General features: G+C 33.5%; 3 protein-coding genes and 1 long non-coding RNA gene across 6 annotated transcripts in view; 1 reads left to right on the forward strand and 3 right to left on the reverse strand.

Annotated features, from left to right (window-relative positions):
* Positions 1 to 5,807, reverse strand: part of LOC113521412 (calcium-transporting ATPase type 2C member 1) — a 53,880-nt gene extending 48,073 nt beyond the window's left edge. The window contains exon 1 of one of the 3 annotated variants that reach the window (XM_052903008.1): positions 5,518 to 5,807. In XM_052903008.1, coding sequence (XP_052758968.1) covers positions 5,518 to 5,598 — 81 coding nt within the window. In that variant the 5' untranslated portion in view covers positions 5,599 to 5,807. Of the gene's footprint in view, positions 1 to 188; positions 321 to 4,933; positions 5,141 to 5,517 lie in introns of those variants that run through there. The other 2 variants (XM_052903007.1, XM_052903009.1) reach the window with 2 other exon arrangements.
* A 44-nt stretch (positions 5,808 to 5,851) lies between these two features.
* LOC128202484 (uncharacterized) lies at positions 5,852 to 8,786 on the reverse strand. The gene is made up of 2 exons (XM_052903010.1): positions 8,511 to 8,786; positions 5,852 to 7,986 (listed from the first exon to the last, which is right to left on the reverse strand). Exon 2 carries the CDS (start codon positions 7,979 to 7,981, stop codon positions 6,218 to 6,220), a length of 1,764 nt encoding a protein of 587 aa, XP_052758970.1. The 5' UTR covers positions 7,982 to 7,986; positions 8,511 to 8,786; the 3' UTR covers positions 5,852 to 6,217.
* Positions 8,787 to 12,653: 3,867 nt separating this feature from the next.
* LOC128202483 (uncharacterized) lies at positions 12,654 to 13,526 on the forward strand. Its single transcript, XR_008253808.1, has 2 exons — positions 12,654 to 12,780; positions 13,076 to 13,526. It is a non-coding gene; the product is annotated as an uncharacterized LOC128202483 (long non-coding RNA).
* Positions 13,527 to 15,140: 1,614 nt separating this feature from the next.
* Positions 15,141 to 21,225, reverse strand: LOC113521238 (NADH dehydrogenase [ubiquinone] flavoprotein 2, mitochondrial). Its single transcript, XM_026906713.3, has 7 exons — positions 21,067 to 21,225; positions 20,821 to 20,946; positions 19,969 to 20,159; positions 18,305 to 18,452; positions 17,333 to 17,392; positions 16,783 to 16,859; positions 15,141 to 15,312 (listed from the first exon to the last, which is right to left on the reverse strand). Exons 1-7 carry the CDS (start codon positions 21,100 to 21,102, stop codon positions 15,213 to 15,215), a joined length of 738 nt encoding a protein of 245 aa, XP_026762514.2. The 5' UTR covers positions 21,103 to 21,225; the 3' UTR covers positions 15,141 to 15,212.
* Positions 21,226 to 23,520: the final 2,295 nt, after the last annotated feature.

Below are 23,520 nucleotides of genomic sequence, written 5' to 3' on the forward strand. Positions count from 1 at the left end.
TCCCTAAGGAACGAGTTTAAATTTATTCAATTACTTTTAAAGAATTCTATTTTCAAAACGTAAGAATAAATTCAAAATAAGAAAAAAGACGGAAACAGTCGAATTGAAAACCTTTTAAAAATTTAATAGTTATTTTTAGTAAACCAAACAAATGACGATGTCTATTGGTGAATTAATTAGGCACTTACCTGCTAGTTACTGTGCACAATTTGTTACCACAGTGAACCTAATTATAAAAAAAAAAAACTACGATTTGAATATCGAATTCGATAAATACAGGTCAAACTCACAAAGTGCCACTAAGTGAAACTGCCTAAATAAAACTAGTCAATAAATAATGATATAAATCAATTCGCTTAAAGGAAATCCTTCAATATATATGATAATAAGGTATAATAGTAACACAATATAGATATTTGTCACTATCTCGATAGATAATCTCTATATTGTTTAAACGAATATTAATTGAATTAATGTGCAAGGCGATGATTTTTATATTATACCTGATAATAATAATAAAAATTTATTATCCTAAATATAAAAAAATAAAATAAAAGATGACTTTACAGACACCGCGAGAATGCGAACTTTTATGTTGTCCGTTGTAAAGGGATTGTTAGTAATGAGGTCTAACAGCCCTTTTCCTAGCAATATACCCTCATAGGTTAACCTCCACGCGGTTCCTCCTAGAAATCATCATGGTTAATTTTTGTCGAATTCATCATGTACTGACTTGTATTCATTCTCACCTATCATCTTTCACTGGTACCCCGCAGATGTATACCGATAGCGCGGGCGTGCATTCCATTATCACCCATTAAAAATAAAACACGTGTTGTAAATATTTAGGTATTTTATTATGATCCGACAAACACCGAGAATTATCTCTGGGCTGAGAAGAAGATACAAACAATGTAAAATACTAAGTCGAAACAATATTTGAATACTTGATTATGTATTCATTGTAAAACAAATAGATATTGTGAGTCATAAAACACGTGAGAAATAAAACATACTGTTTTCACACATGGGTGATGTGTTTGTAGGATTTTTTATGTACACTAGAACATTAGTGTATGTCTTAACAAATTTACAAAATACCTATTTCACTGAGGATCTTTTATAAATAAAGCAGAAAACAAATGTTAAGACACCCACACATGATCATTCGTATTCTAATTGCAAACATGCGAAACAGTTGTTCTTTAAAATGCATAAAAAATCGAAGTATGCAATTCCATGAAATATACTGCCGCGATAAACGCATATCTACTACTGAGCCACGTAGTCTTTATTTAACCGACTTCAAAACTAAGGAATAGTTTTAATGTTTGTTACCTCATAACTCTGTTAGTTTTAAACAGATTTTGAAAATTCTTTTCTATCTCAACAGATATTCTTACAGATTGGTCTCATAGAAATTGGTTCCGTAATTTTAATTTTAAACAAAATAATTGGTTTTACCACAATTGGAGTCAGTTTTTTTTTTTTCTGAAATACATTTTTTATTTATTTATTTATAAAAGACACCAACAATATGCTCACAATAATTAAGCAGACAATATACAATGTTATTAGTAAGTAAAAGAGAAAAACTACTATTAAAAAATGCTTAAATCTAAGTTTGAACAAAAACATCTCACTCCTCACTACCAAGCTTAAGGTCATATGAACACATTAATTAAAGGTGTATACAGCTCTCACAGATAAGCGTCAATGTACACTAACCAACAATTATACAATTAGAAAAAACCTAACTACCAATCCATTCATCCAATTTTAATTATTAATGGATGATAATGGAATAGCACCCGCACCTATACTATTGATTTATAATAGCGGGACACCAATGACAGATGAAAATGAAAGGTCATCAATAGTCTATTATGATGAATTCACCAAAAATTAACTATAATGATTTCTAAGAAGGCTCACTCAAAGATCTACCTAATGTGGTATTATATTATTTATTTATTTATTCTGAATTAGGCACACCAACAGTATACATATTATACATAAATTAAAAAACATTTCTTATGTAGTATGCTGATATGCATACCTATAGCAGGCATTATTATTATTATTATATTATTAGCAAATAAGGTCCAGCTTCCCTGCCCTAGGCTTTATTACTGACATCCCTCTCTCCCTATGCAAAGCATAATTAATGTAAATTTACTGAAAACCAGATACAATCAAATTGAGATAACATAAAAGAAATATCCAATATAAAGTAACATGATTTTGATGGGGGCTAATGGATTGTTAATAATGGGGATTGGTAGCCTCATTGTTAGCAATACACACTGTCAGGTTCACCTCCTCGCGGCTCCCCCTGGAAACTATTGTGTTCTATTCCAAGTGAATTCATCATGATAGGCTAACTGACCTGCCTTTTCATTGCCACCTATCATCTCTCACTGGTGCCCCGCCAGCATATACCGATAGCGCAGGAGGGGTTACCATTCCATTATCATCCATTTAAAAAAAACATGATTTTGATGTCTATATAACCTACATTGCTAACAATTGGAACTGTTACACCTAATTACTTGAAAATGAACACTCGGGTTATGGAATGAGCTCACTGCTGAGGTTTTCCCAAGAGACTACAGCATGTGGTTCTTTAAAAGAAGGGTAAAGAGGTTTCTTCGGGATCGGCAACATGTGTGTAATGCTCCTAGTATTACAGAAGTTCATAGGCTATGGTAACCACTTACCATCAAGTGGGCCGTATGCTTGATTGCCACATCAGTGGTATAAAAAACCTATTTCCTCAGCTCTTTGCAAGCAGCATTCAAAGCGCCCTAAGATCCTTCATCCTTATAGCTGACAATAGCTATTAATTACTGTCAATTAAATGTCAAATTATTTAATTTTATTTATACTTTATTGCACACAAAGATTACATTAATATATTTGATCAAAGACACATAACTGACGAGCTTAATACTGTAAGAGTTTTTTTTTTTTTTTTTTTTTACAACACAGGGGGCAAACGAGCATGCGGCTCACCTGATGGTAAGTGACTACCGCCGCCCATGATCACCCACAACACCAGCGGCATTGCAGGTGTGCTGCCGGCCTTCTAAAAAGGAATGTACTCTTTTCTTGAAGGTTATGTTGTCGTATCGGTTCGGAAATACTGCTGCTGGAAGTTGATTCCAAAGAATGGTTGTGCGTGGAAGAAAGTGCCTTGAAAAACGATTACTCGTCCAGATGATTGGGATGAAACTTTAGTTTGTGGCGGGTTGTACGGTGGTGAAAATCAGCAGCAGGTATCAATCCGAACAATTCCTCAGAACACTCCCCATGATAAATTCGGTAGAAGATGCACAGAGATGCAACATCTCTGCGCAGCTTCAGTGGATCAAGTCGGACAGTAAGGCGTTGACTATCGAAATTCGAGCGCCCGACTTTGAATGCGGTCTAACGGAAGGAGTTGGTACTGTGGCGCTCCTGCCCACAGGTGAGAACAGTATTCCATATGCGGCCTGACTTGGGCTTTATATAATTTCAGGCGGTGTTTGCATGAAATATCGTCTCACCCTATTGAGCACTCCTAACTTCTTGGAAGCTATCTTAGCCTTCTCCTCCAGATGACCGCAAAACTGGAAGTCGCAAGATATATCAACGCCCAGAATTCCTAGACTCGACTTTTTATCAAGGGAAGTGCCCTGAAAGTGAGGAGATACGACAAACGGCGTCTTTTTTGCGGTAAACGCGCAGACTTGTGTCTTTTTGGGGTTAAATTGGACAAGATTTTGTTCACCCCAGATCGAAACTTCTCATCCTTGCTGAAAGAGATTTCTTACAGCATGATTACCCAGAGTTAAAAAGAGCATTGATCATCAGCAGATAGTGTGCATGCCATAAAAAAGAAACATTGTGGTTGTGGTTTTTCATTCATTGTTAAGAAATGATGCTTACCTAAACACAAAATAACTTATATTTAAAGTACTAGTGAATTATTTAATTATTCGAATAGTATAAAATTACTACTGCATTTAGACATTTATAATACACATATGTTTCTTTTACAATATAGATATCCACTAAGAAAACATTTTGTGACATTCCTATGGGATGGGAACACAGAAGCAAATAGTTTTAAACAGATCCCTGTAACACCTTTTCACAGTAAAGTTTCAATCTTAGCTTAGTTGCCCAAGCAAACCAAAGTTTCAAAAACATAATAATTTTCTTCCACTGTATTTATATATATATGCCCATAAAGATCAGACCCAAAAAATCATAAAGATATGAGTTAATTAAATAAAATGTATTCTAATAACAGTAAAGTTTCAAAAATACAATGAAACCTGTAATATTTTATACTATATTATTTACATATTCAGGCAACTTTTGTACAAAGTTCTAGTACATTCTTTTCACCAAATACTGGTAATAAACAACCAATCAATACAATAAATAGAATCACAAGTTTTGGGTGTTCTAGAGAGTTCTTTCTTTAAAGGGAAAGTTGTAATTGCAAATAAAAAATAAACTTAATTAGAAATTAGTCGTAAGTAAAAGTACATCACGTTGTTATACGGAGAAAGTGTATACGCGAAATGCATGCGTACCTATGAACCGTGAGAAGGCCGAAGTTAGCAGCCAAACAATCATATTAATAAATAAATGCAACATGCCGTCTGTCTTATTAGCATTTCTACAAATATTTTAACAAGTGCCTTGTAAGATATAAAGATCTAGGTCGGCTAATACAGCAGGTTTCAATTAAAGTTAGTATCGCCGACAAATACCTATTACAACCGCCCATATTATAACTAGAACTCTTTAATATCCATCACACGATAAGCTTAAAGTAAGAAGTCTAACATTAACAATTACTATATCTAATTTATAATATAGGTAAATCAATAACATCTCAAAAGGTACACAAACAAAATCAATAATTTCAACAACTCACCACACTAGCGGTGTCTTGGCTGTCTAAGGAAAATTTATCCGTATCTTTCGCTTGATGGTCGTTAGAGAAATTCTCATATTTGCGCGTGGGACTACTTTTCATTGTTCACACAAATGCCTTTGAGCTTAAACCTCAAAAGACATTTTCTTACACCAAAGGGACAACAAGAATCACCAACGTAAAGAATATCACTGACAGAACTTGACAATTTTGTTAATTCTGACAGTAACGTAATTGATAGATAAGTGACAGTTCTCATCTGACTTTGGCTTTTTGTTTCACAACATTCAAGCAGCTTGATTAATCGGCTTACCGTTCATGTACATCCATTTATAAGCACACTCTCGTCTTCTATTAATTAATGATGATGAGTAAAACAAAGCAATTAAGTGCTTTTATTTATTAGACCCTATTAATAACAATCCCTTACCCTTGCACTGAGGTCTAGGTATAACTGCCATAAACTGTTTTATGTCTTTTAGCTTAGCTCAAGAACTAGCAATCTTTATATAATTTTTCCCAAAATAAAAAATTTACAATTATTAACAAGGTAAACAAATTTGTATTATAATAATTGTACTTACATTAATTTCTTTTTCTGAATCCCATATTCGTATTTTAGTGTATTCTTTCGAGCCATGTTCATTTTTCAATCGACGAAACATCAGAATTAAAAGATGTCACTGTTAGACAGTGGTTCAATCATAAAACACAGTACCAAAACATGTTAGATAAAATAAATTCAGTTATTTATACTCTTAGTGGGCACTAATTTATTTAGAAATAAATTTATTTATTTACATAAAAATACCTAATAAAAAAAAACACTTATGTTACTCAATACATATATTAAATTTCACTATCTATTTATCTATAGGCAACAGATGTCTACCAAAACGTACCTATCGTATCGCACTTAGAGATGGGCAATCCACCTGGGTGGGTTTAAAGTCTGGTGGGTAAAAACCGGGTGTTTTGGGTTTATTGGGTTTAAAACCCATAAACACCCAAATTTTTGGGTGTTTATGATTTTGTACTTCATCATCGTCATCTCAGCCGCAAGACGTCCACTATACTGGACATAGACAATATTATTATGCAGCCTACAGAATAAAAAACTTTTAATTTGATTTTGAGTTTATTAAGAAAGAGATGAAAGTAAAATGTAAAACTACAGTCAATCACTGTCAGATTCAGAGTTATTACAAGCGATGAATTGTATAGGTTCGATAGGCTCTATTTCGTCTAAACTGTTATGTTCATTTACTTGCTCAATGAAAGCTTCTAAGGTATTTTCTTCATTAAACTGAATGTCCTCGCATTCAGCTTTATGTTTAAGATTCCAGTTATAACAAATGAATGAAATTTTTCAGTTCTTTCAGTTGTAAGTCGATTTCTTTTGTTATTATGTATGTAGCCTTGGATACTAAAGGAACGCTCAGTGGCTGCCGAAGTACAGGGAGCTGATAGAATACGAATCGCTACTTTGCTTAACTCAGTGGAACCACAAATACCTTTCCACCATATTAGGGGCTCAATGCTATCTAATGAGCTCCATACAAATCCTCTGGCCCAAAAGTTTTCTTTAGCTTTATAACACGCCAAATCTGCCATTACATTTGACAAACTTAAGTGTTGGCTTAAATTGTAGATAAACTCCATACCCTTAAGTTCTTCCTCTTGAGTAAGTTCGACTCCTAGAGTCCTGGGGTCTAGAATATATGCTGCAAAATGTATTGGCCTCATTGCCATATTGCATCTTGAAGATACTGATGTTAGAATCTGCTGTTTGCTTTCTTCGCTCAATGTCGAAATCTCATTTAATGCAAAACGTATCTTAGCTTGTACATCTCTAAATGTAATGTATGTGCGATGCAAACGATTCTGGTCGCTCTCTAAGTAAAATATGCTTTCAGTGACTGGTTCCAAAATACTTATACATTCCCCTGTCTTCGTCCAGAAATCATCACTTAGAATTAAATCTTTAATATCTCTTGAAATTACCACATCTTCTCTAACTGTTAATATTTGCAAAGCTATCTTATTTGCTTTCAAACTTTTTAACGAAGTAACATGACTTCCCCATCTTGTAGCACAAGGCAATTTTAGTGTTTGTGTAGAATCTTCACCCTGCCTTGATTTTATCAACAAGGAACTTAATCGTTGACTCCTTTTAACAGTTTTTATTATATTTATGGCTTGCATAATAAACACAGTTACTTCTTGTATCTTTACAATATCTTGGCACAACAAGTTAAGGATATGTGCACAGCAACCGAGAGGAACAACATGTGGATATTTGAGTTTTGTTAATTCGAATGCCTTTTGTATATTTCTAGCGTTATCGCCAATAAGTACAAGAAACTTATTTGCTCCATACACTTTCATTACTTTTTCAACTTCTTGGCTAAGGTATTCACTAGTGTGAGGATTACTTTCTGTATTCAAACTTTTAACGTATGCAGGTTGAGGTTTTGATATAAGAAAGTTTATTATTCCTTCATTTCTTAAATTAGACCAGCCATCGCACTGAAGGTGTAAGTAACTACAAGCATTTAGTTCCTCATTTAACTCAAAACGCATTTCTCTATATATTTTATCTAAGTATTTTGTCGCTAAAGCTTTACGTGAAGGTATTTTAAATTTTGGTTGCAATTTTTCGAAAAATTGTATCCATAAAGGATGTTGCACCATCGATAATGGCGTCCCTGTTACAAATATAGCTCTCGCTAATTCTGTTTTTATATGATCATCGGTGTCTTGAAACTCAGCATTTATTGTAGTGTTAGCAGACGACGAGGGGCTTATAAAAGAATCATTTGTCTCTATCTCTGACAGTCCAGACATTTTGGTTTTGGACGAGCTATCTTTTATAAGTTTCATAGAGTCTTTTAATGTTTCTGGAGATTTTGGACAAGTGATAAGATGTTGAAGCATTTTGGCAGCATTACTGAATTTGTAGACCTTATTACAAAGCTTGCAAGAAACAGACTTGTTTGGTAAAGTACGGTAGTGCTCCCATATGCGTAAATCTTTAGGTCTCCCCATTGAACCTAAAAAAATGAACGATGATTAGTTGGTCTGACGAAAATTCAACAATAGAGTGCCTATTTTTTTACAATGATTATTTCTTGTTATTTACAATAAATTTATTAAAAAAATAATAAAATAAATACAAAAAACCTTTGTAAAATTACATCTCCTCGGAGGATTAAACGCAGACGCTAGTTTATTATCGTATTGTTCTGTATTTTTCTCAGCAACTTCTTTAATTCGATTAGGTACTTACGCATATTATGTTAAAAATAAATATCTAGTACACATCTTAGGCTATCCACCATTATTATCCAATGACGACTCTCAGCTAACTATGCACTATCATCCAAAATAAACGTGTATGGAAAATTTTATCCCAGTCGGTTGAGGATTGAGGATAATTGCATCAACATACGAACATACCTACATACTTTTATTTACATAACGCAAGCTAAATAAAAGCTTGTAATAATACATCTAATTTTAAGTTAAAATTGTTAAGTGATCATGATATAATTGTATCATTCAAAAATCCACTTACCTTTAATTATTTCTTGTTAAGTATAAATATTATTTCAAATCTGCTCCCTTAATATGCACTTTTTTACTGCTTTTCCTACCTAACACGTTACCAGGAAGTCACGTTACCAGAGTCAGAGTAATAGTGAACACGTTTGACAGTGATTGTCGTCGCCTCATATTCAGCGTCGACGAATAGGGGAATCCCCAGTCATAATGTATTGCATGCGTGGCGGTCTTACTTCAAATCCATAAACAAAGAGATAATTACAGAACTCGATACTAGATGGCGCTGTTTTTGTTTGAAGAAAGTTATGCGGGCTAAAATACATAGAATTTCATCAATGACTTCCACAAAGAACAACATTTCTGTTTTTTCTAAGTCCGTATCTCTTCCGTATATTTCATAAGATATAAGCTTGGGCTAAATTGTTATGCAACGTGATTTTGTCGCTGTCTTGCTAGCAGGGTTGACAGATATACGATTTAAATCGTACTCATACTATTATTTGTCTTTTTTTTAATGTACGATCGTAAAGATTATGATCGTAATTCGCACAAAAACATACGACTTTTTGGTTACCTGGCAACATTTTTATTATGAAACGAACATGCTCACATCATCAGTCACATGCAACAATTTATTGGGGAGTGACCCTTCACATCTGGCAGTCCTGCTTGCTAGAATATAGGTAAGTCAGCCACAGTTACTGACGATCGATATTTAAAGGGTATTGTTTTTGTGCTAAATATTTCATAAAAACGTTATTTAATACTTTGTGGATTATTAATTTAGTTGATAATCACTGGAAGTAAAATGGATGCTAATTTGAGAGATCAAGATCTTCGTATAAAACAGTTAATAAAAGAAAATCTACGTAAGTACTCTTTTTATACCTAGGTAGGTAAGGTATAATAAACACAAAAGGTACTTAGATCGCGTGTGTTCGAAGCATTTATTCTAGAGATGGGCAATCCACCTGGGTGGGTTTAAAGTCTGGTGGGTAAAAACCGGGTGTTTTGGGTTTATTGGGTTTAAACCCCATAAACACCCAAATTTTTGGGTGTTTATGATTTTGTACTTCATCATCGTCATCTCAGCCGCAAGACGTCCACTATACTGGACATAGACAATATTATTATGCAGCCTACAGAATAAAAAACTTTTAATTTGATTTTGAGTTTATTAAGAAAGAGATGAAAGTAAAATGTAAAACTACAGTCAATCACTGTCAGATTCAGAGTTATTACAAGCGATGAATTGTATAGGTTCGATAGGCTCTATTTCGTCTAAACTGTTATGTTCATTTACTTGCTCAATGAAAGCTTCTAAGGTATTTTCTTCATTAAACTGAATGTCCTCGCATTCAGCTTTATGTTTAAGATTCCAGTTATAACAAATGAATGAAATTTTTTCAGTTCTTTCAGTTGTAAGTCGATTTCTTTTGTTATTATGTATGTAGCCTTGGATACTAAAGGAACGCTCAGTGGCTGCCGAAGTACAGGGAGCTGATAGAATACGAATCGCTACTTTGCTTAACTCAGTGGAACCACAAATACCTTTCCACCATATTAGGGGCTCAATGCTATCTAATGAGCTCCATACAAATCCTCTGGCCCAAAAGTTTTCTTTAGCTTTATAACACGCCAAATCTGCCATTACATTTGACAAACTTAAGTGTTGGCTTAAATTGTAGATAAACTCCATACCCTTAAGTTCTTCCTCTTGAGTAAGTTCGACTCCTAGAGTCCTGGGGTCTAGAATATATGCTGCAAAATGTATTGGCCTCATTGCCATATTGCATCTTGAAGATACTGATGTTAGAATCTGCTGTTTGCTTTCTTCGCTCAATGTCGAAATCTCATTTAATGCAAAACGTATCTTAGCTTGTACATCTCTAAATGTAATGTATGTGCGATGCAAACGATTCTGGTCGCTCTCTAAGTAAAATATGCTTTCAGTGACTGGTTCCAAAATACTTATACATTCCCCTGTCTTCGTCCAGAAATCATCACTTAGAATTAAATCTTTAATATCTCTTGAAATTACCACATCTTCTCTAACTGTTAATATTTGCAAAGCTATCTTATTTGCTTTCAAACTTTTTAACGAAGTAACATGACTTCCCCATCTTGTAGCACAAGGCAATTTTAGTGTTTGTGTAGAATCTTCACCCTGCCTTGATTTTATCAACAAGGAACTTAATCGTTGACTCCTTTTAACAGTTTTTATTATATTTATGGCTTGCATAATAAACACAGTTACTTCTTGTATCTTTACAATATCTTGGCACAACAAGTTAAGGATATGTGCACAGCAACCGAGAGGAACAACATGTGGATATTTGAGTTTTGTTAATTCGAATGCCTTTTGTATATTTCTAGCGTTATCGCCAATAAGTACAAGAAACTTATTTGCTCCATACACTTTCATTACTTTTTCAACTTCTTGGCTAAGGTATTCACTAGTGTGAGGATTACTTTCTGTATTCAAACTTTTAACGTATGCAGGTTGAGGTTTTGATATAAGAAAGTTTATTATTCCTTCATTTCTTAAATTAGACCAGCCATCGCACTGAAGGTGTAAGTAACTACAAGCATTTAGTTCCTCATTTAACTCAAAACGCATTTCTCTATATATTTTATCTAAGTATTTTGTCGCTAAAGCTTTACGTGAAGGTATTTTAAATTTTGGTTGCAATTTTTCGAAAAATTGTATCCATAAAGGATGTTGCACCATCGATAATGGCGTCCCTGTTACAAATATAGCTCTCGCTAATTCTGTTTTTATATGATCATCGGTGTCTTGAAACTCAGCATTTATTGTAGTGTTAGCAGACGACGAGGGGCTTATAAAAGAATCATTTGTCTCTATCTCTGACAGTCCAGACATTTTGGTTTTGGACGAGCTATCTTTTATAAGTTTCATAGAGTCTTTTAATGTTTCTGGAGATTTTGGACAAGTGATAAGATGTTGAAGCATTTTGGCAGCATTACTGAATTTGTAGACCTTATTACAAAGCTTGCAAGAAACAGACTTGTTTGGTAAAGTACGGTAGTGCTCCCATATGCGTAAATCTTTAGGTCTCCCCATTGAACCTAAAAAAATGAACGATGATTAGTTGGTCTGACGAAAATTCAACAATAGAGTGCCTATTTTTTTACAATGATTATTTCTTGTTATTTACAATAAATTTATTAAAAAAATAATAAAATAAATACAAAAAACCTTTGTAAAATTACATCTCCTCGGAGGATTAAACGCAGACGCTAGTTTATTATCGTATTGTTCTGTATTTTTCTCAGCAACTTCTTTAATTCGATTAGGTACTTACGCATATTATGTTAAAAATAAATATCTAGTACACATCTTAGGCTATCCACCATTATTATCCAATGACGACTCTCAGCTAACTATGCACTATCATCCAAAATAAACGTGTATGGAAAATTTTATCCCAGTCGGTTGAGGATTGAGGATAATTGCATCAACATACGAACATACCTACATACTTTTATTTACATAACGCAAGCTAAATAAAAGCTTGTAATAATACATCTAATTTTAAGTTAAAATTGTTAAGTGATCATGATATAATTGTATCATTCAAAAATCCACTTACCTTTAATTATTTCTTGTTAAGTATAAATATTATTTCAAATCTGCTCCCTTAATATGCACTTTTTTACTGCTTTTCCTACCTAACACGTTACCAGGAAGTCACGTTACCAGAGTCAGAGTAATAGTGAACACGTTTGACAGTGATTGTCGTCGCCTCATATTCAGCGTCGACGAATAGGGGAATCCCCAGTCATAATGTATTGCATGCGTGGCGGTCTTACTTCAAATCCATAAACAAAGAGATAATTACAGAACTCGATACTAGATGGCGCTGTTTTTGTTTGAAGAAAGTTTGCGGGCTAAAATACATAGAATTTCATCAATGACTTCCACAAAGAACAACATTTCTGTTTTTTCTAAGTCCGTATCTCTTCCGTATATTTCATAAGATATAAGCTTGGGCTACATTGTTATGCAACGTGATTTTGTCGCTGTCTTGCTAGCAGGGTTGACAGATATACGATTTAAATCGTACTCATACTATTATTTGTCTATTTTTTAATGTACGATCATAAAGATTATGATCGTAATTCGCACAAAAACATACGACTTTTTGGTTACCTGGCAACATTTTTATTATGAAACGAACATGCTCACATCATCAGTCACATGCAACAATTTATTGGGGATTTCCCCTTCACATCTGGCAGTCCTGCTTGCTAGAATATAGGTAAGTCAGCCACAGTTACTGACGATCGATATTTAAAGGGTATTGTTTTTGTGCTAAATATTTCATAAAAACGTTATTTAATACTTTGTGGATTATTAATTTAGTTGATAATCACTGAAAGTAAAATGGATGCTAATTTGAGAGATCAAGATCTTCGTATAAAACAGTTAATAAAAGAAAATCTACGTAAGTACTCTTTTTATACCTAGGTAGGTAAGGTATAATAAACACAAAAGGTACTTAGATCGCGTGTGTTCGAAGCATTTATTCTAATAAATTTAATTTAAAATTGTAGAAAGAAAAAAATGTCTGCCAAGCCGTAGCCGAAGCCGATCTCCAAATATATTTGGCGATAGTGAGACCCAGTGTCCAGATGATTTACCCAGCGTCGTCGCAACAAAGAAAAAAACGAGGATAAAGTAAAAGAAAATTTACTGAAAGAAGAAACAAACTGTTCTAAATGCTTAATTTATGGAGAAGAGGATAAAAGAAATGAGTATTTCGGACTGTTAGTGGCTCAAGAATTTAAATATATACGGCCATGTGTGCGAACGAGGTGTTATGAAGAAATTTTAAAGTATCTACGGGAAGCAAAAGGCCAACATGTTGATCAACTGCAACATGAAAACACTGAAAATTAATTACTTTCATTTTATTATATATAGATTTTTAAAATTTCCTGAAATATTATTAGTTAACGTTTTATTTAATATTGTAGAATTGATCAATACAATTTATAAAAATAATTTATTGGTATTACTTACATATTTTCAAAAAAATACGTAAAAACCTATTTTTTTGGGTGATTATGGGAGTTTATGGGTGTTTATTGGGTTTTTACCAAAGCACCGGGTTTAAACCCGGTGCTTTGCCCATCTGTAATTTATTCTAATAAATTTAATTTAAAATTGTAGAAAGAAAAAAATGTCTGCCAAGCCGTAGCCGAAGCCGATCTCCAAATATATTTGGCGATAGTGAGACCCAGTGTCCAGATGATTTACCCAGCGTCGTCGCAACAAAGAAAAAAAACGAGGGTAAAGTAAAAGAAAATTTACTGAAAGAAGAAACAAACTGTTCTAAATGCTTAATTTATGGAGAAGAGGATAAAAGAAATGAGTATTTCGGACTGTTACTGTTAGTGGCTCAAGAATTTAAATATATACGGCCATGTGTGCGAACGAGGTGTTATGAAGAAATTTTAAAGTATCTACGGGAAGCAAAAGGCCAACATGTTGATCAACTGCAACATGAAAACACTGAAAATTAATTACTTTCATTTTATTATATATAGATTTTTAAAATTTCCTGAAATATTATTAGTTAACGTTTTATTTAATATTGTAGAATTGATCAATACAATTTATAAAAATAATTTATTGGTATTACTTACATATTTTCAAAAAAATACGTAAAAACCTATTTTTTTGGGTGATTATGGGAGTTTATGGGTGTTTATTGGGTTTTTACCAAAGCACCGGGTTTAAACCCGGTGCTTTGCCCATCTGTAATCGCACTGAATACCTACTTCAGACACCTTATCAACATTTTGATAAGTACTTGCTCATGCAATTGTTTCAAGTAAAATTATCGTTTAACCAATAAAAAATAATAACCTCAAATGATTAAGTTTTTTAAATGGTAACATTAACTTAGCTGACAAAGTAATAGAGAGTGATGATATGTGGTAACTTCATCAGCATCTTATATCTCTCACTGTCAGTAAGCCTATTATGAGGAATTAATCAGCAATAAAATACGAATATGGAAGGAATCTTGTAAAGCCGTGTGGTCCCGGCATAGAATGGATCACCCGTTCCTTTCTTGCGAGTGTCAGACTAAGGGAACTTAATGATCGAGGAATGGGCATCAGTGCCCCTCTTAAATTATCATCACAGTCTAACTGCGGTAGTTAACCCAATTACCAATCTTGGTAATTATCGGCAACAGTATCCCCCCCCCCCAGGGGGAGGCCTATGATTAGTAGTGGAAAGTTAATAATTGATGTGATGATGGAAGGAAAGATTATCAATAATGGGTTTTTTTTCGAATTTGACACGATTGACCAACTTTTCTTTTTTTTTATACCACCGAGGTGGCAAACAAGCATACGGCCCACCTGATGATAAATGGTTACCGTAGCCTATGAACACTTGCAATACCAGAGGTATTGTGCGCGCGTTGCCGACCCTGAAGAAACCTCTTTACCCCCCTTTTGAAGAACCCCATGCTGTAGTCTCTTGGGAAAACCTCGGCCTTCAACACAACTGACCTTCTTTCACCTCTCACTGACGCGTCGAGTGTATAATGCTTTCATAGCAACGTGTTCTATAGATTTAATAATTACAATAAAAATCGAGAAGTAGAATAAAATTCTAACGTGATTTATTTAAATATTTCCTATTACAATAAAGTTAACAATATACGAATTTCGCCTACGACTTGAGGGCGTCCTGTAAGCCGTAACCGGGACCCGTGGGTTCTTCAGTAAGGGACGTCAATCCACCAAGAGGTTCTGCAGCGAAACGACCGCTCCTGTATTGAAGGAATAATTCGGTTTTTAAAATTATTTATGATCTTACTATAATAATAAAATTGCAACTTGACGATGTCTGTATATGGGAGATATTTAAGAAAAATTAATAGGAGAATTCTTAAGATCAATAGATGGCATAACAATAATTTTTAGAAATTTTGTCTGTGTGAATGTTTGTTCCGGCATCACGCATAAACTACGGTTAATTCAGTTATGTTTTTAAAAATCTAACTTAAAATCTAGTTTATGTTTTATCTTAATACCCCATCTTTGAAGTGATGTTTCATTAGTATTCCTAGTTATAAAACTCACGCGTACGACACACAGTGCAAATGGCTAGTCTACAATAAAACAACTACAAAAATTAAAAACTTAATAATTAAAATCATGGGAATAATCACTATTGAAGCAAAAGAATAAAACTTAATAAGGGATAATCACTATCGAAACAAAAAGAATAGTCGAAATCGGGAATAATTAATGCAAACTAAAAAGGTACTCAATTTTTGGAGGTTTCGTATCGTTACAACTTGTTTTTGGTCTGTATGAAAAGTTTTAGAAATTATTTCGACTGTGTCGCTAAGTGCAAGTTGCAATTGTAACTGCAATGTAATATAGCCACTGGACTTTGGTTTACTATGCTCATTATGACTAACGCTATTTCACAAGGAGGAATGAGTTTGTTATTAATGGGGTCAAATGCCCTATTGCTAGCTATACACCCAATTAGATCGACCTTTAATTGGTTCACCCTGAAAGCTATCATGGTTAATTAATGTTGAATTTGTCACGATCGCTCAACTGATCCACTTCATCCTTACCTATCATCTTTTACTGATGTTAGTGATAGATAGATAGATAGATAAACTTTTTATTTGAGCCATTTATGACACATATAAATTTACAAATGAGTTTATACAATCAAATTATTTACACTTTTTAAAATATACAACAAAAGATAAAATATGAAAATATGGTTTCGCCATGCGTGTCGCAGTGACTCAAATGGGCTACAGCTCAGTGATGGTTTTGCTTGAAAGCAAAGCACTGATTTTCAGCTGCAGCCTGAAGTTAGGCTACACGGACGCGTGAGTTAAACGTTAAACTCAGAGTGTAACCTGTGTAACCAATTTAACAGCCAAAGATAAAATTGTATTATATAGATACATACTTATATAAATAATGCAAAAATAATATATTTTATTAATTAATTAAACATACAATTAATTCACCATAATAATAATTATGTTGAAAGCAGTCACTACCAGGCGACCAACTCAAGTTTTTGTTTAGTTAATAAATACTGTTTTAATAACTTTTTAAAAATTGATTTGGATATTGTATACATATGTATGGTTAGTGTATACTAATAGCGCAGGTAGAGACACAATTTCACTTTCACCCATCAAAAAAATACTCTATCTTACAATAAAAAATATTACCGACATTTCTGACTTAACACCACATACCTAGGTCCAGGCTTAGGTTTCTCATCTTTCTTTAGTTTTTCAACTATTTCCTTTGCATCATCTACTGTAAGATCCTCCTATAAAAACACAAATATAATTAATTACATAAAAAAAAATCTCTCAAATAGAAATAACACCTTATTCCTTAGCAAAACAACACATAAAGGATTCTATGGGTGGCACAGATATATTTGCTATCCTAGGAAGACCATAAATTGTTATTAGAATTATTGTTGTTACTGTTAAGTTGCTATAATGTTAATATTATTGTCGCTAAATAAATTATTTTTCATCCTTTCTTTCAGAAAATTATTTATTTCAATAATTTTATTGGGTAAAAGAAAATATGGAACAAAAGGCAAACTTATGTCTTATTATGTCTATTTTTAATTGAGGAAACTTTTTCAAAATACTTCCATGAAGGAATGGATGCATGAAAATACTTTATTATTCTGTTCAAAGAATAATATAGATTACAAAGATTTATATTATGGGAGACTTATGTATTTTTGACAGAGTATAAAAAATAACATAAATGATGCATACTTACATAATAATCATCATTAACCTGCACCATAGGTGCATTTACACATGCTCCTAAGCACTCCACCTGAAACATATTAAATATAAACACTCATGTAAAAAGTAAAATATACTAGCTTTTACACATGACTTCATTTATCCATGTGACAGATATATTTACTGAATGGAATAAAAAGCCTATATCCTTCTCCATCCCATATAGTATATATTTATCAAATTTCTTAGCGATTGGTTAAACCTTTAAGGTGCTAGGAGATGACAAACAAACAAGCTCACTTTCACATTTATAATATAAAAAGGATGATTTGTTAAAAGGAGATTTTTTATAAAATCTCCCTTTTTTCATCATATATTTATCTATTCCACTAGTGTTCTGCAATCAAATAGCTTTGCTTAGTTGTTTATAACTTAGCATGCAGGAATGGCTATGTATGGTTTTTTTAATGGGTGAGAATGGAATGGTAACCCCGCCTGTGCCATCAGTGTCTGCTAGCGGGGATGTATGAAGAGTATCTTGGGCGTCAAAGTATTCTGACTTCCATGATGATATTCACACCTATAAACAGCAATTATTACATTCCACAAAGTAGGGAAAGAGATTGTTAGTAATGGAGACTGAGAATCGCATTGCTAGCAATATACTCAACCAGGTCGACCTCCTCGTGGTTCCCCCTGGAAACTATCATGGTTAATTCCTGATGAATTCAGCATGATGGGCTAACTGGCCTGTTTTCATTCTCATCTATCACCCTTCACTGGTGCTCTGCCAGCATATCCCGTTAGAACAGGCGGGGTTACCATTCCACTTTCACACGTCAAAAAAAAATTTGCTTGGAGGTAAAAAATATATCTTACATCTCAAATATATAATTACATGAGGATTAATTGAGTTGCAGAGAATCCATAAGATAAATACATTTTCCAATTTATAATATTAACTAAATAAATGAGTAAGGAGTAAATAGTAAGAATTCCATACCTCAGAAATGGAGAACTTTCCACATGCACTGTTTCCACCAACTTCACAGCCGGTGGCATCCTTGATCGCCTTCAATATCGCATCAGAACCTCTCAGCCAGCATGGTGTTGTTGTACACACTTGCAAATGATACTTACCAATAGGTCGTCTACCAACAAATAAATATGTTAAGATTGTGGTGACAGAGTAAGAAAATATGTGAACTCCTTTTCCCCCATCTATGTCATAAGAGATGATTAAAGGAACAAAAAATGCATAGGAAAATTCAAAATAAAGACCTAAATCCAGCAGCCCAACACTGTAATAATGGGAGGAAAGGGATTGTTAGTAATGAGGTCTAATGAACCCATTGCTAGCAATACACCAACACCCTATCAGGTCGACCTCCACGCGGTTTCCCCTGGAAATCATCATGCTTCTAGTGGGATTCATCACAATGGGCTGACAGATCTGCTTTCATCGTCATCTATCATCACTCACTGGTGCCCCGCCAGCGTACACCGATAATGCAGGTGAGGTTACTATTCTATTATCACCCATTAAAAAAAAAAAACACTGTAATTGTGGGCTATTTTCTCCTCTCATAGTGAAATACCCATGCCTAGCAATAGATAAGTCAATCCCACACAAAGCACTATACATCAGTATTACAGAAAAGTTTAAATGAACTCTGTATGAACAAAGTTGCTGGACTAGTGTGGTTTTAGTAGATTACCAGTGCCTTATATTATGAATCCTTTAGCTCAAATAATGTTCTAATTTCTTTATAGGAAGATTTAATAATGTAATCACAATTAACACTTCTCATTAATTATATTACATATATTATGAATAGGCATGTCCTGACAGGCCTTTAATTGAGGCAGCATTTTATAATGTAACCTTATTATAATGTATTTTAAGTAAATATAAATGTACGCTTTGTTGGTTGTCCTTAAATAAATAAATAAATACATTTACAATAGGATAATGATAGAGGTCACCATGTGGACATGGCATAGAATGGGTTACCCCTTTTTTTCCCATGGGAGTCGTAAGAGGCGACTAAAGGAACTTAACAGTTGAGGGATAAGCAGCAGTGTCTCCCTTAACACATCACCAAAAGTCTAACTGTGGTTGCCAATCTGTCTGCCAAGTGTGGCATCTACAGCAACCCCAGCCCCTCCTCCCTTTCTTAAATGGAGGCCTATGTTCAGCAGTGATTAGTTAATAGTTGATAAAATAATAACAATGAATAATAGAGACATAACATCTTAATCTTTAAGGGGTACCAGAATTTTACCATAGGATTGTCTTATTGTTAAAAAAAATATAAAAACTGCATGCAAAGAGGACTTTAATGAATATCAGACCACTTCCACAAATGGTAAATAACTGAGCTAATAAATTGTCAATAGAATATGGTCTAAAAAGGAGCTAGACATTGTCTTCTTGTTCTATCTCATGCAGATAGTATGAATAATGTTAATGTAAGAGGGAGAGCTTGTACAAAAGTTGATTGCTTGGGTACCTCTGCCCCCATTCGTGTTTCAACTGTGAAGCAGTTGTGTTTGCATAGCTGTATTTCTAAATTAAGAGATTAAAAATAAATTTTAAATTAAGAGATTAATATATAAATTAAGAGATTAAATTGCCATATCTTTAAGAAGAAAGGAAATACTCACCTAATAAACATAGTATAGAAAGTCGCAACTTCATACACTCTCATGCGTGGTACATTTAAAACTTCGGCAACTTTGTGCATAGCTGAAATAGGTAACCAGCCTCCATTTTGACGCTGAGCCAAATCCAATAGTGGAATCATTGCACCTCGCTTGTGGCCCTCTGGGTAAATGGCTAGGAGGGCTTCAACTCGCTGGAATTTTGAAAAATTGCAAATTAACATAAGAAAGAAAGAAAGAATAAGAAATTCCATTACTATGTTAAAAGATTTTAATTTTTCTTTTATGATTGGGGATGGCAAGAAACTGATGGCATTTTTAACTGCAAGTGGTAAACTGTCACTAATAGATATACTAGCTTTTACCTATGACTCTGTCCATGTGACTGTAATATATTTACTAACCAGGACAAAAAGTAGACTATATCCTTCTTCATCACATGTGTAAAAAAAAACAAATTTCATAGTAATTGGTAAGCCATTAAGGTGCTATAAGGTAACAAACAAACTCACTTTTACATTTATAATAATAGTAAGGATATAGCACATCAGACCTTAGAGACTAATGCCTATACCTATAGTACCTATATTGTAAAACTATGATACTTTTATGTCTTCATGAGTTTTTCGTACATACATTTTGTTTCAGGTAACAGTTTCAAATATGTATATATACAGCAAGTAACAGATTTTTATAAAACGAAAATTATGTAGGTACTTAAATTAACAAAAAGTTGTCATTTATTGTTAGTGTATAGCGTAGCAATAACATTTATTTACGATTTTTGAATGGAAATCAATTAAAAAGAATTTTAAAATAATGATAAAACCAAAACAAATGGAGTTGACTACTTGCCTTCTGGTTCGCCGGCGAAAACTCAAAAGGGATGTTAGGATTATCTTCGGGTGTGTCTCTATGCACGAACAAGCTATCATGCTGTAAGGCTGAACTAGTTTGGAGAGCCCTAGCCGAAGTACGCCACTGAAAATAAATATTTTGTAAGACGAAAAGTGAGAACGAACTGTCAAACAGATATTATATAACGCAATAAGTCATAAATTCACCACTTTATAGTCCGATTTACAAATTAAATTAACGTACCGTGCTCAGAACTCCAGATCTTAAGCTGGACAACATAATTTATTAACAATTTTAAGAGAAAAACTAAAAATTGATGCGAAACACTATTCGCGAATATGGGGAAATTGGTCCTGTTGCCAACTTCCGATCGTTTCGTTTAGTTTTTCTTTATTATCTCTATATTTTTTCCCTTCATTACGTTTTGTTACAGCTCTTTATGCTGATTATCAAAAATTGATAAAAAATATTCATAGATACCTCTTTTCATAAAAATATTCTATGCTTACTAATTTTATATTATTTTTTCATAATTTTAATTATTTCAGTAATAGTAATATAGATAATAATTGCTTGCTCAGTAATTAATATCATTGGTCATCATAGCTCTAGAGAAGTAAGTCATTAATTACATAGCGTGATTTATTGTGATTTATAAAATAGAGTAATAGTGGGAAGTAATTTTAAATTTATTTTATGTTTAAACATACCTAAATGTGTCTGCGCCTGATTGTTCCTAATAGCAAATTATTATAGTTTCGTTTCTTTAAAAATATGTTTATAATGAATGATCACAGAATCGCAGACAATGCGTGGTAATGCCGTAGGCATATTTAAAGGGTGAAGATGGGGGTAGGGACGACTGGAGTGAGAATCTTTTATCATTCTTTCCTGATTCCTAATTAAACATTTTAATATACACTTTAAATTTATGTAGATACTAGACTTTAACCGCGATTTCCTCATGCTGCTGGTAATGTATTCTGTCAGTTTGACCTCTATGTAATGTCTCTTGGAAATAATTGTGGCAAAGGCCTCACGATAGGCCAAATGACTAATTTATAATCATTACTTATTACTAAAGCATTTGGCGTTCCATTGTTTCTGCCTACCCTAATGGGAGACAGGCGTGACAGATATGTATGTATGTATGTATGTACTTATTACTATACTCGCTGGTGCTCCACCAGCTTATATTGATAGACGGATTTACGTTACTATTCAAAAACGTTACAATAATATTGTTCAGAATAAAAATAGCCTAGTTCCTTTTCATTCCAATATGATAAACGTGGCGATTAATTGGGCTCAGAAAGGGACAAGAGGTAGATAACAAACAAACTCACTTTCATGATTATAACATTAAAAGTCCGAAAAACAAAAAGAAAGGAATGAAAGTACTTTAATATTTCTGTACTTTAATATTTCCGTTTTATTATTCCTATTTATTCTCATTTTGCAGATACTGTGACACCCGTTCACTCGTATTTAGTAAATCTTTAGTATTAAGATATACCTACCCTTAGAAGCTGGGGGGAAAGTGATTGTTAGTAATGGGGTCGGACCCATTGCTAGCAGTACACTCTGTACTGCTATCAGGTCGACCTCCACGCGGTTCCCCCTGGAAACCATTGTGGTTAGTTCTAGTGGAATTCATCGCGATGGGCAAACTGACCTGTTTTCATCGTCACCTATCATCTCTCCCTGGTGTCTCGCCAGCGTATACCGTAGCGCAGGCGAGCTTACCATACCATTATCACCCATTAAAAAAAAAACCTTAGTAGCTTAAGCTACCCTATAGGCTTCAAATTTAAATTGGGATTATAATGTATTCTATTTCAATATTTGAATATATTTTATAATTATTAATTTATTTCTTACCTAGTTTTTTCCCGTGAATTTGTTAGTATTAACTTGCATAAATATAGCTTTTTTCATTCCAAATGCTATCTGATTAATTGTACCATTAAAACGAAAGAAAAAAAAGGTATCTATCTGTTCCTAAAATTTTACCTGGTATATCAAAAGTAAGAAATGATGGCATTCAATAAGGTACCTAAATATTAATTTAATGATGTTTTTTATGTAGATATTTAATAAAATTCGAAAATAAAAATTTGAATTTCATGTTGCAATGCTTTTATCAGTTCCGTGGCAAAGGCTAACCTAATGCCTATAAAAGCATTGTCTGCTTGCGCCATGTGCCTATATTTCCGTATAAAAAAAGTAAAAAAAAAAATGAATGAATAGACAAAGCACGATCGGCAAAACAACGACGTGGTTGCCATGGGAACTGCCGCACTCGAGCCTGCACCGAAACGTTTAGCTGTGGCTAGTTTCAAATCTAGGTCTAATTTAAATTGTTAGATATATGATTATCTAGACTTTCCTTTGAACTTGTATACAGTTAGAATATAATTAATAAGAAATACAAATATAAAAATGCTAGAATTATCATTAGGTAGATTATACTTTTATATATATATCAAAACATTTGTATTAGCTTGTTTGCCCACTCATTAACTATTTGGACTGTACCTAATATCAATTTTTGTTTACTTAATATCTCTCTTCAGTCGTACATTCACCAGAGGGAGACTTTGTACAAAAGTCGATTGCTTGGGTACCTCTGTCCCATTCGTGTTTCAACCGTGAAGCAATTGTGTTTGCATGTCTGTGTTTCGGTTTGAAGGGTGG

This window comes from Galleria mellonella, unplaced genomic scaffold (assembly GCF_026898425.1).
Source record: "Galleria mellonella isolate WM207_F2 unplaced genomic scaffold, CSIRO_AGI_GalMel_v1 utg99, whole genome shotgun sequence".
NCBI lineage: Eukaryota > Metazoa > Arthropoda > Insecta > Lepidoptera > Pyralidae > Galleria > Galleria mellonella.